Source organism: Prinia subflava, chromosome 12 (genome assembly GCF_021018805.1).
Source record: "Prinia subflava isolate CZ2003 ecotype Zambia chromosome 12, Cam_Psub_1.2, whole genome shotgun sequence".
Classification (NCBI taxonomy): domain Eukaryota; kingdom Metazoa; phylum Chordata; class Aves; order Passeriformes; family Cisticolidae; genus Prinia; species Prinia subflava.
The window spans coordinates 15,027,206-15,044,939 of record NC_086258.1 but is presented as its reverse complement, the minus strand read 5'-3'; the positions used below and the strand labels follow the sequence as shown (position 1 = coordinate 15,044,939).

At 39.2% G+C, this 17,734-nt stretch overlaps 1 protein-coding gene across 2 annotated transcripts; it reads left to right on the top strand.

Annotated features, from left to right (window-relative positions):
• Nucleotides 1-100: 100 nt before the first annotated feature.
• Nucleotides 101-17,125, top strand: ATAD5 (ATPase family AAA domain containing 5). Of its 2 annotated transcripts, XR_010081984.1 has the most exons (24): nucleotides 101-501; nucleotides 1,397-3,174; nucleotides 3,512-3,605; nucleotides 4,288-4,452; nucleotides 4,630-4,768; nucleotides 5,251-5,335; nucleotides 5,797-5,978; nucleotides 6,392-6,549; nucleotides 6,825-6,978; nucleotides 7,204-7,497; nucleotides 7,670-7,766; nucleotides 8,285-8,367; nucleotides 8,457-8,602; nucleotides 8,724-8,874; nucleotides 9,309-9,479; nucleotides 9,657-9,772; nucleotides 9,850-9,943; nucleotides 10,172-10,236; nucleotides 11,154-11,334; nucleotides 12,000-12,187; nucleotides 12,516-13,336; nucleotides 14,393-14,557; nucleotides 14,755-15,201; nucleotides 15,762-17,125. XR_010081984.1 is itself a non-coding variant. In XM_063409707.1 (23 exons), the coding sequence occupies exons 1-23, from the start codon at nucleotides 430-432 to the stop codon at nucleotides 14,831-14,833; spliced, it is 5,478 nt and encodes a 1,825-aa protein (XP_063265777.1). In that variant the 5' UTR covers nucleotides 101-429; the 3' UTR covers nucleotides 14,834-17,122. The 2 variants fall into 2 exon arrangements, 1 of the variants encoding a protein (XP_063265777.1); XM_063409707.1 differs by having other exon boundaries at nucleotides 14,755-17,122.
• Nucleotides 17,126-17,734: the final 609 nt, after the last annotated feature.

The following is a 17,734-nucleotide window of genomic DNA, read 5'->3' as shown; positions in this document are numbered from 1 at the left end:
ACGCCAGCGGCGGGCAGGGCACGGGATAGCCGCGTGACGTCACGGCCGCGGCGCGAAAACGCGACTGACAGCGGCGAAGGCGGGAGAGGGAGCGGGAGGGGGCGTGGCCTCGGCGGAGAAGGGGCGCGGTGACCGCGCGCCGGTTCGCCCGCGTCACGTGACCGCGACAACGGGCGGCCATTGGGCAGCGCGCGCGGGTCACGCGGGAGCGGCCGCAGGCCCCGCCCCCCGCCTTCCGCGCGGAGGATCCGAATCTGGTCCCGCGCGCGCTTTTTCCGCCCGCCCGGCGCGCGCGCCCGTCAGGCGGCGCCATCGGGGCCATGGCGGCGGCGCGCGCCCCGCGCCCCTGAGGCACCGCCCGGGGCCGAGGGCTCCGCGCTCCCCCGCCCCGAGCGAGCCGGGAGGGCTCCGCGCCCGCAGCGGCCGGGCATGGTGGGCAGGGTCACCGTGGCCGCGGCGGCCGCCTCTCCCCTGCTCCCCGGGAACGACGGCGACGTTCAGGTGGGGACGCGGGCCGGGGGTCGCGCTGTGAGGGCGGAGAGAGGAGTTGAGGCTGGCCGGGGGTGTGTGTGATAGCGACACGGGGGCGCCCCTTTGGCGTTCGCCCCCTTTGGCGTTCGCCCCCTTTGGCGTTCGCCCCCTTTGGCGTTCGCCCCCTTTGGCGTTCTGCCCTGACACGGCCCCTCCGGTGTACCGGGGAGGTGTGAGGGCCCGGCCGTGCTCCCGGCGCTGCTGAGGGTCGGCGCAGCCCCCCGGGCCGGGCTGTCATTAACTCATTCGAGGGGCTTTGGGAAGAGACATTTTCTGCTTCAGAGGGTGCGATTCCAGAGGAGGTCAGTTTCTGCTAAACCAGGAGTTATAAAAGTCTTTATGAGCCAAAGTCTTTCTTGGAGTTTTAGAGGTAGATGCTCGTTTATAGTTTGAATCATTATGCGAGATAAGAATTCTCTTGTGCTCATTTACTTTAAGTACTCTTAGAGGTACATTGTCTTCCTAAGATATGTCAGATGTTTACGGTAGGATCAGGCCTTTTTAAGTGATGTTGGAATTCCCTCTTAAATGCTCCAGACATGCTGTGGGCAACACCTCAAGGTCGATCTCTGAATTGACCTCGACTTTCAGACTTCCAGTACTGTGAAATCTCTGCAGACCTGTTCTGAAGACCTTGTGATCCCTTTCAGTTTTGATCATCTCAAGGTTTCAGAACAGGATTTTTATTAATTTGAAACAGCAGAATCTTTATTTCAAGCTCAGATGGCCTTTGAAAACATGGAGATATAGTTGATGCATGCCCAGTCTGAGCACGTTAACATGAATTTTTGTCTTAGAAAATAGAAAAAGTTCTACTTAAGTCATCTTAAGTTTTTTAAAACTAAGATTCATGTACCTTTTACAGCCATGCAAGAAGCGGCGGGAGGAAGAAGCTTCTGTAAAAACAATCACAAGGTATTTTTCACCATTAGCAAAGCCAGTGGATAAAGCATTGTCCTCACCAAAATCCAACAATATCTTGGATTATTTTAAAAAGACATCTGCAGCTGAGAATGCTGAATTCCCAGTAGAAGCTGGAGAAAATAAAACACTGTTGGATGCTGATGACAAGGAGTGTAAATCATCCTTCAAGCCATCTTTAAAGCGGAAGAGAAAGGCGAAGAAAGTTAATTTAAATAATATGCCAAAAGAAATTAAAGAATCTGAGAATGATCTTGAAATAGAAATTAGTAGTGATGATGGCAGAGTAACTACAGGAATGCAACAAGACAGTAATGACTCTCTTGCTTCTTGTACTCTAGTGGACAAAAAATGTGTAAGAGAATTAGCAGAAGATAATGATCAAAGAGAGAACGTCCCAAACCTTGTCCCCTCCAGAAAAAATGCAAAAAACTTCAGTTGTGAAACAAATGGATCAAAAAATAGGGTAAGAAAATCAAGGAAAAGGAAGCACAAAGTAAATACTGATTTGTCTGAAAGCTCTTCTGTGGAAAAGCACACGAATGAAACGTGTAAAAAGGAAACTGAAGAGAAGACAAATCCAGTAGCAGAGTATGATGCTGCTGGTGGTGATTCCAGTTTTGAGCTTCATACGGACGATGGGACATCCCAGGTAAATAATTGTATAGTAACAGTGTCATTTGAGGACTTCCTGAGAAGTCAGGGAGAAAATAATGTTGAAGACACCAAGCCAGCAATGGACACTTCTGGTACAGCCAGTGAAGTGGACAAAAGTGACAGCATCACTGACCCAGAAAGGTGTGAGGAATCCCAGCAGCTGCCCCTCAGAACAGTGACTGTCCTTGCACAAGTCCATTCCATTCCCCCCAAACCGCCTCCCTCACACAGGGAGCAGAGAGACTCTAGGAAAATAGCTTCCATCTTTCTGAAGCAGAAAGGACGTGCAGGGGACAAAGAAAGCAGCCCAGCTCTCCTGGACAGTGAGCAAACCGAGCAGGTGACTCAGAAAAGAAAATCCAATGTTGTTATTGAGGAAGAAGAATTGGAGCTGGCTGTACTGGAGACTCCGGGGTCGGATTCCCTGAGGCCAAAATGTACTCTGGAAGAAAAGCATCAGTTTATGAAAGCTTTTAGACAACCAACAGCAGATGTAACAAAAAGTGGAGTTAAAAAGGCCACTGGAAAACAAAAGCAAGCTGCTGCAAAGTCTTCAAAAGAAAAAGAAGGATCTGAAGAGGTCGTTCCTTCAAATAAAGGATTAGAAAGTGAGATACCAGAAGATTATGTGAACAAATACACACATTCTAAACCTAAAAGCAATAGAACTAAATCCAGAAGATCTAGGAAAGTTCAGAAAAAGGGAAACAGAAGAAAGAAGACTTCAGAAACTAAGGAAACTGATGTCTTAAACACCAGCAATTATACTGGAGAAGAGGATTCAGATGCTAGTGTTGTTGCTGTGGAAAACACCTTGGATGTAATAATCTCATCAAGTCCAGAAGTGAGTGAGTTAAGGAGGAGTTTAAGGCAGCAGAAAACCAAAACATCAACCAATGTTACACCTAAAAAGGCCAGGGCTAAAAGTGCCTGTTCTGCAGCTGAATTAAGTGCCTGCCCATTGGAGACTTCCACCCCAAAAGCTCGCAGACAGTCCTGCAGGGAAAGCAGCATGTACAGAGCTGAGGTGATCACTGTGCCCTGTGATGGAAACAGCCCAATAAGGTAAACCTTTTACAGTATACTCTACCTTTTTGCCCATTAATTGTATGCAAGTATTGTGAAAATGAGACATAATTATAAATGGGTTGTGTATCAAAGTTGCATGGATGCTGATCATGGTGGGTAAAAATAGAGAGGAACCAAAGCTGACTACAAATGTGTTTGTACTAAAGACATCAAAAAAAACCCCAACCAAACAACAAAAAAACCTCAACCACCAGCTGGGGAGTTGCTTCTGGTTACAGCACTGTGTTTTTAAAGGCTTTTGAAAATGAGGTTGAGAGTAACGTTTCCCTTTATTAACCAGTAATAATTTCATAATACTTTTTTCCCTAATTAGAATGAGGTTTACACGTATCAAAGCAGCTACAAAATCAAATAAAGCTTTGCAAGAAGCAGTGAAAAATGAAGAGTCTCACTCCAAAAGCACAAAGGTAATTTATGTAACAACTGGTGTCAGTATTTTGTCATTTCCTCTATGGGTATAATTGTGGTGTATTCAGTATTGTGCAATAATCTAGTGTAATACAATATGACAGCTGCCAGCTGCCCTATGGAAAGGGAATACACTCTGACTTACGATGAAATTTGACAGTTTCTTGTACCTTAGATCTTAAAACATGTTTTATTAGTAAAAATCCACCGTTCATAACAGAAAAACCCCATAAAATAGCGTGCTGTGCTGCTGTGCTGCAGTTCTGAGGGTGGGATAGAGAAGGGACTGAATGTCACACTTATTGATTTATTTGATAAGGTGGTGGTTGGCCAGAGGTTGGACTTGATGATCTCAGAGGTCTTTCCCAACCCAAATCCAGTGATTTGTGATAGAGTCTGGGCACAGCAGAACAGCTGTGTAAGAATGTCACTGCTTATATTTTATTTGTTCCATGAAAAAATTTGGGATCTCCTCACAGGGCTCTCACTCCCTTTTGAAAACTGTTGATATCGTCTTGGTTTCATTGTCCTTTCAATTATTTCATTTTCTTTTTGATGCCAATGAATTTTTGCAACAATTACATACATCTGCAAAAGTGAAAAATTATATTTACGTGCAAAGTACTTAGTGAAGACAGTGCTATTAATTGCTATTTCCTTTGATTTATTCTTTGTTAACAGATAAACTCCACTTCTAAAAACATATCCAAAGCAAAGCAGCTGATTGAAAAAGCAAAGGCCATACAGCAGAGCAGATCAAAAGTGAATGAAGACTCAGCAGCTCCTGTGAGGCGCTCGTCTCGACAGCAGGCTCGAGCTGACAAGAAGAAATCAGAAGAAAGTGATGTAAGGCTGTACTCTGGGGGAATATTTTATATATTTGTGATTGATAAAAGCAACACAAACGATTCCTACTTGATTCTTACACGAAATGTTTGTAAGCTAAGGTAGATATCTGCAATGTGTTGTTAATAAAGGAGGAAAAGTTGGGTGTCCTTTCTTACTTATTTGCTTTTCCTCTAGGAATCAGTAATAATTCTGGGTTCAAGTGTGGACAATGTCACTACTACAGAGCACAGTGTGAAGGGAAAGAAACTTCGGAGCTTAAATGATGTTTTGGGGAAGAAGTCTAAAACCTTGAAGCTTGCAAAGAACTCCAATGGTAATTGGGTTTTACTGAATGTGTTTATTTTTTATCATAGAAACTTCTATATTATTGACTATTGCAACTTTATTTCATAAAGCTGCCTTTGCAGTATATTAATTAATTAATTTTTCTGATTTATCTTGTATAACACTTCAATATATACCTTCTCTTTTGAAATGAATTAATAGTGCAGAGGTTATTTACATGTGTTGTTTTGCTTTTTCTTCATTTGGAGAAAACTTTTTTTAAAAAATTGTCAGTTGTATCCATGTTTTGTTGCATCTCCTTTTTTTTACTGATGTTAGAAAATAGCATCTATACTGAGGAAATAATTAGAAATAAAGCTATAATGAATTTAGTTAAAATATTCAACTTTCCCTTAAGAAAAGGAGATTCCCTGATGATGTTAAATCGAACATACAGGTAGTGACTGCAGAAGCAAGGTTAGAATCTTGTATCAGTGCTAATCTAATAATGTTTTTTTTACCTTTTTAAAGGGAAACTGGGATGTCCACCCTCCTGCCTAGGTAAAAATGCTCAGAGCTCTGCAGGTGAACCAATTGTGATCTTTGATGAGAGCAGGTCAGTTGTCAAGAGTGCTTAAAAATCAAAATAGATTTCAAGGTTACTTTAACATTCTTCATTTTACAGATTTAAATACACTTGCTGAAATGTGCTATAAATATTCATGACTTTTATACTGATTAATATTTTAATCTGCTTGCAAAATTTTAGGGATATCGTGGCAAGTTCCTCAACCATTTTAGAACGATATTAGATGTCTGGAAATGTAGTTGATGTCTAATTAAAAAGAAATCCCAAATTGCATATGAAAAATACAAAACCAATGAGATATTTTATAGATTAATTTTTTAACACAGAATTAATTTCAAACTAACTACATTAAAATTAATTTTAGCAGTTCTGACAGACTATCTATAACTCATTTGGAAGAGAATGTGATCAAATCCAGCCTTGCATAGCTGGAAGTTCTACTCATTCTATCTTATTTTCTTTCTTTTTCTTTTCTGTTTTCATTAAAGCCAAGATGCATCTGAAAATTCTCAGGATGATGATCCATTCAGAGCAAAACGTGAATTTCTGATGAGCGGGTTGCCAGAGTCACTGAAAAGGCAGATTGCAAAGAAGGCAGCAGCAATGGAAGCATATTCCCTTGCAAGTTCCTCTTTTCAGACTGTTGTCCATGTACAGCAGAAGGATGACTGTAAGCTTTTGTTAAGCATTTGGGGTTTGTTTAAATGGACATCGTAATTTCTGAGGAATTTGTGCAGAAAAAGAATTTGAACAACTTAGGAATAGGTGAGAGTTTCCTCTTGTTTTGTGTCTCAGTAGGAGAACAAAACTTAGAAGCTTCCAGTGAGATTTACAAATTATATTGATGCTAAAGTAGTCTATACATGCATGGGTAAAGATGCAAAATTCTTAATATTCTGTCAAAAAAGTCGATCTGTTAAGTTCCAGTTTGTAGAATAAAGATTACATTGGACTGATTTGGGCAGAAACCATTTCCTTCTGACAAAGAGAAAAGACTTCACAAAAGAAAGATGACCAGCCCATTTATTTTCCCCAGAATAGAAGTTAACTCTTGTTTTGGTTTTGCTGGGGGTTCTTTTGTAGGTTCTCCAATGTGGAAATTGCAATCACCATCATGTCCTCTGTTAACTAAGCTGAGGGAACTGAGCACTGAAGTCACCAACGTCACAAAAATCACTCTCTCACTTGGGGAATTTTCCACTGTGAATTCAAAACAAGCTGGAAATTGTTCTGCACCTGTGGTTAGTACTTTAAAATTCAATTTGTTTTGATATTTGTTTGGAGTTATGTTTTCAGTAAATCCTGTTGTTTGAATTTGTTTCAGTCCTGTAATTTGCTGGGTTTTTTTCAATTTCCCTGTGTGCGAGTTTCCCATTTTGCATCTTACCATTAGACAGGTCTCATCAGTTCATAATAGTTTCTGTTAATCTCTGATTTTAACAAGATACTACCAGTTTAAATTATGCAAAGCATTCTGTGCAAAGTTTTTGAGTCATTCTCTGTGTGTGTTTTCCAGCTTTCAGGCCACCGCCCAGCTTTTCCTGATGCATTCAAGAAGGATTTGCTAGATGAGATCCTGGCTTCTAATTCTCAGTTTCCAGTGAGAAAATACTACTCCAGGTTCCTGCAAAAGCAAACAGAACGGCAGGCTTTGGAAAACTGTACACAAGGTTAGGAATTTGTGTAGGGAGAAAACCACCCTCAACTCTCTCTGGCATTAAAAAACAACTGGGAATTTTTAAAAATACGTTACTGAAGGAATACTTGTTGTTGGAATAAGTTGATCCTCAAATTTTAGGTTATTTTGACCAAATCCTTCAAATGTGGCTTAAGCAAATGTACAGTCGTAATGGACATAGCCTGAAATTTTAAATGGATGCAATTTCCTTCCTTAGAAAGCAGAGATGGCACTGCAAACCTTGATGTAACTGAGAAACATCCTGACAGTTGGAAGGAAACAAAGAGGAAAAGGAAAGAAACAGAAGAGCGCAAATCAAAAAGGAGAAAACAGCTTGAAAGTACAGAGACCGAAATGAAATCAAGAGTTTGCAGGAACCTTATTCCACCCATATCTGGAGAGAAACAGGCAGAGACAGGACAAGACACACATGGAATGAAAAACAAGACCCAGAAAGCTGATGGTGTGACAGAAGACACTGGGTGTTTATCAGATCCAAGTGCACTTCCAGGTAACTGCATTTCCTGGCTCACTTTAATCTTTGATTTGAGGAAGTGCATGTGTGATGTATGTCAGATTTCCACTGTGATGTAAAAATCATATCTAGTCCTAATACTCTGCTAGATTGGATAATTTCTGTTACATGAAGAACTGTTTAAAAATGGACAATATTTTTTCTGTAGGTGTGGAAACGGAAGACATGCTCTGGACAGAAAAATATCAGCCTCAAGATTCCAGTGAACTTGTAGGGAACAAGAAAGAAATTGAAAGGCTACACAGGTCAGAAGCTGGAACATGGATCCATTCCTAAAATAACTCAAAACATCATATTACTTGATAATGCTCAAGTACTGAGAGAGCAGGACTTATCTGTACTTCCCTGATCCTGACCTTTCTGTGCTGCCTGCTTTTGACAGGAATTTAGCACTGAACTCCACCTAACACATCGTGCTTTCAGTTAAATTTTCTGTGTGGGCTTAAGTTACTGCTGTGGCTCTTACACAGAATTTAAAGATCCACCTGACTAAACAACACTGAATTATGAGTGAATAAATAGTTCAGCAAATGACTTGTTTTTATACCAATCAGCTAACAGAATGGAGAATGATAAAGGAAAGCTTTTCTACAAAAGAATCAAATCCTGAACTTTTTTTTTGCTTTTATCTGAAAGGACTTGATAGGTTTCTATGGGATAACCAGTGGCTGATGTCCTCTAGTTTTATGTTCTGTTCCATCTTAATTTGGTTCACTTAATTCACCAGCAATTTTTATTCTTGTTTTGTTCCTTCCTTTTATAGTTGGCTAAAAGAATGGAAAAAGAGAGCTGATTTGGAAGAAAAACGAAATCAGAAAAGTGAAAAGGAGGACCAAGAGCAAGAAGGTACTGATAGAATTAATAAAGCTTCTCTTTCGTTAAAAGTTGGCAAAAAATAACAGTAATCCTTTCTTTTCTTTTTAATAATTCTACAGATTCTTTAAGCAGCCTTGACTTTAAGGACAGTAATTCTGATATTGAGGAGGAGACAACCCTTTGCAATACAGTCCTGATAACTGGCCCACCAGGGGTGGGGAAAACTGCTGCAGTGTATGCTTGTGCTCAGGAGCTGGGGTTTAAGGTTTGTGCAGTTCTTTGTTTCCTCAGTGCATTTTTCTTATTTATAACTAATGATACAAAAGCATTTGTAATACAAGATGTCTATAATTTTTTTTTCTTTTATGAATTAAATACCATTGCAGATATTTGAAGTCAACGCCTCTTGCCAGCGTAGTGGCAGACAGATTCTGTCCCAGCTGAAAGAAGCTACTCAGTCTCACCAAGTGGATAAAAAAGGTGTGAATGCACACAAGCCTTGCTTTTTCAACAGCTGCAGCACTTCCAAGTCACCAAGTAAGTGTCTGTGGTTCTTGTCTGGTCTGAATTGTGGGGTAGGTTTTATGGAGGGGAGGAGGTTGTTAAAGACTGAATTCCCAAAACAAATTTTAGATGTTTGTTGTTTTTAAAAAGACAACAGATTAAGCTTACTTGGCCCTAATAGCAAGAACTGGTCTGTTGGCTAACACAACTAAAGACCAAATTAAATTATGACTTTATTAAAATAATGACTCCTGACTACATTATTTCTGCAGTGGTGGAGCATTTGAATAGAGAGTTGAACAGAAAGCTTTTCCTATAACAAGAGAAAAGGAAAACAAGCAAAAATCAGCACAGTAAACCTCTCATTTACCATAGATAAAAAATGGGTTTTACTTTAAATTTGTCTGAGAAGTATCAGTTAGACATTATATCTCCAAATGAAGTTTAATATAAAACATACCTTGCAGAAAAAATGTGTTCTCCAAAGAAAGTTATTTCTCCAAGAAAACCTCCACTGTCACCAAAAGGAGCAGGACTAAAACGAAGCTTGCCCCCTAAAACACTTGCAAACTACTTCAAAATTTCTGCCAAACGTAAAGGTACTGATGGAGAAGGGACATCTGAAGGAAAAAATGGAGGTAGGTATTCCTTTTTAATAATTAATTACCTTTGGAGATGGAAATGCTACACTCTGTGTGGAGAAAAGAACAGATTCTCTGCAGCATTTGATACCTGGGGGATTTTTGAAGGCAGTACCTGGAAAGCATTGAATGGTTCCACTCTTCCTTCCTGCTCAGTTATTCATTCATCTACAGGAAATACTCAGAACTCACTGGAACTAAAGAAAGATGCTCAGATTAAGTCAATAAACAAAGAAGAAGGAGGAGAACACAACAGGAAAAGTGCAACATCTCTCATTCTTTTTGAAGAGGTAAAATTCACATGAAATGTGCTGTGACTGTGCTCACAGCTTGCAACTGCTGCTCAGGCTGTGTTTGTTTTCTGTAGGTGGATATAATATTTGATGAAGATGCAGGATTTCTAAGTGCAATAAAGACATTCATGGCAACAGCAAAGAGACCTGTAATTCTTACCACCAATGGTGAGTGGTGTTTGTGACAGTAATTAGGCTTTGCAGACAGAAGTGTCACTTTTAATTAGAGGCTGTAAAAGGTGATGGTTGAATACTGCTCCTAAATGGAAAAGTAAATGAGTGGAGACTGTAAAGCAAGTATTTGTGTGTTTGAATAAAAGTACTGTCTGCACTAATGGATAAAGAAAAAACCAGGTTTGAACAATGTCATGACAGTTCACTGATCTCTCTTTATAGATCCAACATTCAGCTTCATGTTTGATGGCTATTTCGAGGAGATCAACTTTAAAACCCCTTCCTTGGTAAGTCTCTAGAAATGCAGGTACATCCTAAGCAAGTAATTGTCAGCTGATTTTGGTTTGAAATTTAAATGTTGGGGTAGGTTTATACATTTCTCATATAACTTATTTGTTAGATCAGAGACAGACATGTTTTTGGGGTTTATGTAAGGATGTGTAGAATGAATTTATCTTTACATGTAGGAGCTGTTTTACTAGCATGGAAGATTTCTTTTCCAAAGAATTCAGTGGTAATTCAGAGAATTACAGTAAGAACACCATGAATCACTTCATTGAGTTTTTAGAATGTAATTAGATAAATATCTGGTAGCTCTGACCTGAAGGTTGGTTATGCCAGTACTGGTTCATTCATTAAAAAGTATAGGAGTTATTTTAGAAATATTATGGGTTGTTCCTTTAATGTAAACACTAGTGTTCTGTAGCAAATAGTTTTATTTGCAGCTATGTATTAGATGAAAAACTTAAATAAATGAGAATCAGAAGTACTTAATTATTCAGAAGAGGAAATTTCTTAACGTGAAACTGAAAACCTGTTGGACTTCCAGGCAATTGCAGAATTAAAAGTAAGAATGCAAGAAAAACCTTTAAAACTGATATAGTTCAGTAAAAGCTGATCACTGGTGATGAGAGGCAAGCTGTAGGTACCCCCATGACCATAAGCAGAATATGTTGGTGTGTTTGTTTTTATTCAGCTGAATTTCTAAACTGAACTGAATTCTCTGGCATAGGCTACATAGATTTGGGTAGTTTGCTTTTCCTTACAGCTTTTAATCTAACTGTAATCCAATTTAATAAACTAATCTTCTCTATTAAAAGGCAGAATGTATCACACGTGTAAACAGAACCATTTGCTGTTGTGTGACTCCTGCAGCGTGGCTGGCAGGAGCTGTTTCAGTGCTGTGTGTGTAACTCTTGCTCAGGTAAACGCCGTGAGCTACCTGCAGTGCCTGTGCCTGGCTGAGAACCTGCGCACAGACCAGAGGGACCTGGCTGCTCTCCTCACCTCCAACGGCTGTGACATCAGACACAGTGTGCTGTGCCTGCAGTTCTGGGTCAGGAGTGGAGGTGGATGCTTGAAGGAGAAGAGTTTGGCACCTCATGGTGTGTTGATTTATTTAATCTTTAAAAAGTATCTCTCTAAATATGAATCTGACTAAATCAAAGCAGCCTTAGACATGTATGAATAAATGGTAACTTCTTGTACGACTCCTAAATATTCGAGGGGGGACCTTCTGCTGTTTTTAGCTTCTTCAATGCCTAATGCATAAGGAATTATATTTTGAGTTTTATTGCCTGTCATTATGTACTTACTGTCTCCCTTTCATGTTCTGAGTAGCAAAACTGGGCAAAGAAAAGAACCAGCAGTAATTTTTCTCAGAATTTGAAGTTTTTATCCATGTAGCTGGGTTGGCAATTCACCTAGAAGAAGCAGAGCTGAAAAAGGAGTAAAAATGGGACAGCTGGCAAGCAGGCAGGGGTAGGAACTTGATCCCAAAGGATTCAGAAGAGTTTAGGGGTGTGAGGGAGTGACAGGGAGAGACAAGTGAGGCCCAGCCTCCTTCAGAGGTTACTTGTGGATCAGGAGCGGGTTGGTAGCGCTGTGATGTGGGCACGGGGATGCCTCATTTCAGCTGCTGCTCCTCCAGCACTGCAGCAGGAGGGGACAGCTACAGCACCTTTGTGACAGGAACTGAGGCAGAGAGGTGGAAATTCCATTCCATGAGGCAGTTGTTCCCTTTCAAGTAAAGCCTGTTATCTGTGTGCAGGAGAAGAGACGAGGAAGGCAGACAATGCCGTTCATCCTGCAAAGTGGAATGATTCCAAGGTGGATTTTTCTCCAGCTGATGGTGCACATCTTCAGGAGTTTCCTAAATGTGATACGGGCTGTGTAGAGACATTGCTTGGCCTTAAGAACATCCTGCTGCCTTCAGAAGATTTGTTTACATTTCTTAAGGTATTTTTATAGTTGACTTGGTAATACTTTGAATGATTGCCAGACAGTTGAGTGTAACCATCACCAGGAATAGCATCATCTTAGAAACAAACCTCTGAAAAGGTTTATTGTAGAAATTAGAGAATAATAATCATAATAATAATAATAATAATAATAATAATAGTGGTTATTAAGTACAATCTGGACTGGGGTGGTCTCCTGCAAGCAAAACAGTCCCTCACCTCATAAGCATAAAGCCAGGAGTGTGAGAGTTTCTGTAATAACATTTTTATTTTTAATAAATATATTTTAATATATTGATAAAGCTTTCATGATTATTATTTTACAGCACAAAATCACAACCATGGAGGAATGGAATAAATTGATGCAGCTCCTCACAGAATTCCAGATGAAGCATGTGGATTTTGTATATAGTAATCTTGAACTTATTCTTCCCTTACCAGTGCAAGTTCTGTCAAGCCAGTCTGAAGCCTCCAAGTCCATACTTGAAAGGACTACTGTAGTTTCTTCAAAAGACAGATCTACTAAGAGTTCTTGCTCCGGGAAGAGTAGGTCTAAAAAGGCAAAGGCTCAGAAAAGGCTTGAGATATTGGATGATAGTGACTTATTTGATTCTGAGCTGAACTATTCAGCTGAATTCATAACTTTGCCATCAGACAGTCCTAAATCATGTGCTGAAATGAATAAAAAGCAATCAAAATTGTTGGTGCATAAAGAACAAAAAGAAGTTAAAACTAAAACCTCAGCAAATGAAGAAAGGTCTGCGGTTGTCTTTCAGTGCCTGAATTCACTGACTGAGTTTGTGGAGAACATGTCCTTCCTGGATTGCTGTGTGAACACTAACACCAGGGAACCACTGGAGTTTTCTAAAAGTGAAGAGTTTCACTGGACAAATGCCAAAATCAGAAATGGTCTTTGTGATGAGTTCAGTATAGAAAATACTGATTGGTGGAGTTCCCAGAGCTGTAGTGAAATAAAGGCAGCTATTGAAGCACTCAGCTTCACCAAAAGTTCTGTTAATATTTCACAAAACTTGGAATCCTTTTCGAGTATCAGTAAAACACCTGAAAGTGAAGAGCTGAAGGGACTTACTGTGCCTGTCTCAAACACAAGGAATTGCATATCCTTCAGTCAGGCAGCTAATTCAAGGTAAGACTTTGTTAATATTTCTGGGGTATAATGCAGTTATTTGTCAAGAAGAGCATTTCACAGGGTGTAGGACTGTTTCAGATTTGGTGCATACACATTCATACCACCATGATTGTTGTTACTACGCCTCAAAACACTGCAATTTGTTGTTCACTGTGCTTTTACAACCTTAAATTCACTTCCTGTCAATCTGCAAAAAAGTGACTTTTCTTGAACAGCCTGACTCTAATGTTAAGGAATGGTGACCTTAGTCTAATGACTTCAGAAATGGACAAACACCACCCCCTACAGAATAACAGAATACTAGAGGAATGGCTTTTTCAATACAAATGGGATTCTGACAGTACCAAACTGCAAATTTGTCACCCAGTGCCTGCTCATACTGAACCCATGTTAAGTGTGATCACAGGTATTGCTTGATGAAGACCTAACAAAACACCAAGTAAATTCTTTGCACTAACTTATGCTAACAAATAATAACCTTTATTATGTTGTAAAAGACCAAAGAATTCTGTCAAGCATGGGCATGAATCATTGTTTTTAACATAAACAAGTTATCATGGGTAAAAGTGGGCACTTAGAGCCCATTCAGGGGTCTGAACAGGAAAATGGCTTAGAGCCTTTCTTCTGTAAGCAGCACCCAGAGGAGCAATGTCAGAGTGGATCTGAGCATGCATCCTGTGACAGGTTTAATTAATGGGGGACACACTGGACCTGACACTGACACTCTGGCAAATGCCAATTGCAGAATGCTCTTTGGTTTTGAAGACCACAGATGCTTTTGGCTGTGGTTGTACTGAACCTCACATCCTTATCTAGACTGAAGAGCTCCCCATTGGCCAAACAAACTGCTGGCCCTCCTGTTTCTGTCCGAGAGCAGCTTGGTGGAGCTGTGTAAGCATAAGCAGCACACAATTAGAAGCTGCAGACATCTGAGCCATTGGGATCCAGTTCTGGACATTAATTTAATGGAGTTTTGAACCAAATCCTAAAGAAATAAAATCATCTCTGCACATTCTTGAGTAAGAAACAGTAAAGCTTCATTCTCTGTTTCAGCACTCACAAAAAGGCACAGAAGAGGCTGGCTGTCATTGAAAGTGTATTTTCCAGAAGTCCTTTAAACCTGGGCAATAAGCAAGCTAGTACCCTGGAGTACCTCCCCACCCTCCGCAGTATCTGTAGGTCTGAGAAGCTTAAAGAGCAAGGGAAGACTAAAAGAAGGTAAGTTTGGGTTTTCCTAAATCTTCCTACATTTCATTATAGAAGGTAGTTAAGGATTTTCATAAAATATTTTGTCAAATAATTCTAGGCAAGGAAGGTGGATATTTGTCTCTCAAAATAATAAAAATGTTGCCTTGTATTTGGAAATAACAAATCCAAATCCTTTAACAATCTTTTTTACTTCTTTTTTTTAATAGGTTCTTGCATTATCTTGAAGGGATTCATCTTGAAATACCCAGACAAATGATAAATGGTCTGTCTTTGGACTTCCCTTAAAACTGCCAACACCAGAAATACTTTGTGCCTAATGGTGGTATTCTCACCATACTTTGTTTGATTTTTTTAAATTACCATATTATTGTATATTCAGAGCCTTTTGTATATTAATTTTTATAAGTATTTAAAATAATGTATATATATGTATTGTCCTTATACTGCTCTCCACAGCTGAAATGTGGGTTTGTTTGGTGCTTGTCCACAAAGGGCATTCATAATATTAAAAGCACAAACTATTCAGAATAGTGGGGACTTCTTGCTCCTTCTCTCTAATTTGTGGATCACACAGCAAGAAGTCCTTTGTAACAACCAACTGTCACAACTTCCACGGCAAAGTTGCTGTTTTCTGAGGAGACTGTTTAGTTCAAGTAAGTTTGGTTCTGTATTTGCAATTAAAGTGATAAATAATTCAAGGTGGGAGGGGGCACAGAGAGGATGCAGCAAGTCCTCCAAAGTCTAAATGACCAAATCCAGCTCTTCACTTTGACCACAGAGTCCTTACAAAGCACTATGCCTCAGTGTACATATATTTATATACATTCCTTTCATCGTTTACAGCTGTCAGATCTGCATGTTAATCTCCTGAAAAGGTAGAGAAATTATTACTGTAGCTCAACGTGGTCTCAAGAGATTTAGACAAGATGTTGTAAATAACAATTATCCCAGTGTTACTTTGGGTTCAGGAATATTTAACTTCTTCTAGTCTTGTATATTGTGTTCTATTCTTAAGCTTCTCTTTTTGTATTTGACAAGACTTCAGCCTAATTATTGGTGATTGAAACAATTTTATATGATAATAAATTTGTGAGATTTTGCTACAATCTTAATGTTTCTGTTGTATGAAAGGTTAAACTCCTGAAACATATTTTTAAAGGATTTTAAAGCTGGAATTAGTTCAACCATGTACTTTTCTGCCTTTTCTTTGCAGCTGGACTGTTCCTGTTCCTCAAACTGAGTCAGACTGCTGCCATGCAGTGGTGCTCCACTTACCTCAGTGTCTCTGTAAAAATAAGGAAGGCCATCTGCTAGTTCTGGTCTCATCTTACATGTTTCATGTCTTAAAAGATGTTCAGGAATTAGAAATATTTGTGGAAACAGTAAATTATTTTAAGCTTCTGCATTGGGGACTGTCTTTATAGTTTACTCTTTCCATAGTTCCAGAATTATCAAAAAATTATAGTGGTGGCTGTTAAAATCTTCATGGCTTGATTTTTTGTATCAACAGTCTGTGCTTCTCCTGCATGATTTGTAAAATAAATAAATACACATTTTTAAATTTTTTTAAATAATTAAAAGTGTTCACTGCTTTCTAAAGGCATTATTAATCAAACTAGTGAGAACCAACGTAAATTAGAAACAAGTCCTATAAAGTAGTAGTATTTTAGGAAATTTAGGGATAATTTGAAAGAAATTAGAAAGCAGTGAGAGACAATTTACCTTTTTTTGAAGTCAGCTCTCTGGTTTTAGTAAGTGCCTTAAGAAGTTGTTTACAGAACCTGCTGTGGTATCCACAGAGTAAGGTGGAATTCAAGTATTTCTCTTCTTGATCAGATATTTACCACATGAAATCACCTCAAGCTACTCTGAATGAAAGATAATCTGCATGTGATGATTTGAGTTCTGATAAATTAGCACTTTGGATTTTTATGCATCAGGTATGAGCATCTTTTGTATGCTAGAATAAAGCAAATTTCCAGGAGGGATGGGCTTGAGGAGAAGGGGCCGGGGGCTGGTTTTGATTAACTCTGCTTAGAAGGAAATGCTTCACAAGCTCCATTCCAGTACTGTGAAATTTGCCTGCTTTTGATACAAAATACTTTCCTGCAATAGTCTGGGCCCTGGTTAGTCCTTTGAGCTAAATTCTGTGTCTTGAAATCAGAAGTAAAAACAACCCTGGAGCTGCACAGTGACTCTCTTCCATTTAAGCAGCTGTTATTAGGTGTACAGCAACTTAAAAATAAAACCAACAGTCTTGTTCTTCTTGGGGAAATCTCAACCAAGTTTCAAGCTTTTCTCTTTTTTTACTGTCATTCCAGTATTGCTTTCCAGAATGTAAATGAGGGTGACATTATTCTACCATCCCATGAATAATGTAGAAAAAAGCAGTTATGGTTGCAAGAACAAGCCAAAGGCTTGGACTGTGTTAATGCCACTGCAGAGTAGAGGTGGGAGGAGGCAAAGATCTCTTCAAGACTATCTCAAGTCTTTGTAAAAGATATATATAAATTAAAAATGGTCCTTTTATTCCACAGGAGTTATAAGGGCACTACAGAAATTAGGCAGCTAGCAAAAAGCTTTGGTGTATGGCTTGCACGATTACCTGGGGAAAATTAAATCCACGTTTACATTCCAGTATGCAACAGTTCCTGGAGGGTGAGTGCTGAAAAGAGATTCTGTGTAGATAGTTGAACAACTTTTCAGATACTCTGCTGCTGTGTATTTTGTAACTTCACAATATTTACAAATAAATAAAAGGCATAATAGTATTTAGTACCTAGAAGATGGAAAAAAAGTTTCACTATTTAGAACTGCTAATACATGTCTACTGTAGTATTTAGTCATCTACAAAATTAGTGTTTTTACAAGATTGTAGATAAACTTTGCTAAAGAAGTGTTACGTATTATACTGCAGTACAGCTATGCAAATTAACAATGAGAATTGCTAATTTAACATGAATTGGATTTAACATGAAAGAAATTAGAATTTAACATGAAATTAGAAAAATATTTGAATACCTCTTAATCTTTTTCTGAATTAATTAACCTTCTTGAAAATCTGTGTCTCAAATTTTTCTTTGTCTTTTGTCTTAGACAAACAGAGTATTAAGTCACTGACCTTTTGGCATTTGCTTTATCATGGAAGAGGAACATTTGCAGTGGGATTGAAATGTTTTATTGTGC

What these genes read in the sequence shown, in the direction of transcription:
- ATAD5 (XM_063409707.1), top strand. Translation starts at nt 430, where the DNA reads ATGGTGGGCAGGGTCACCGTGGCCGCGGCGGCCGCCTCTCCCCTGCTC. An exon ending in CTCACTCCAAAAGCACAAAG is followed by an intron (nt 3,606 to 4,287) that starts GTAATTTATGTA and finishes CTTTGTTAACAG; the next exon opens with ATAAACTCCACTTCTAAAAA. An exon ending in TGTACAGCAGAAGGATGACT is followed by an intron (nt 5,979 to 6,391) that starts GTAAGCTTTTGT and finishes GTTCTTTTGTAG; the next exon opens with GTTCTCCAATGTGGAAATTG.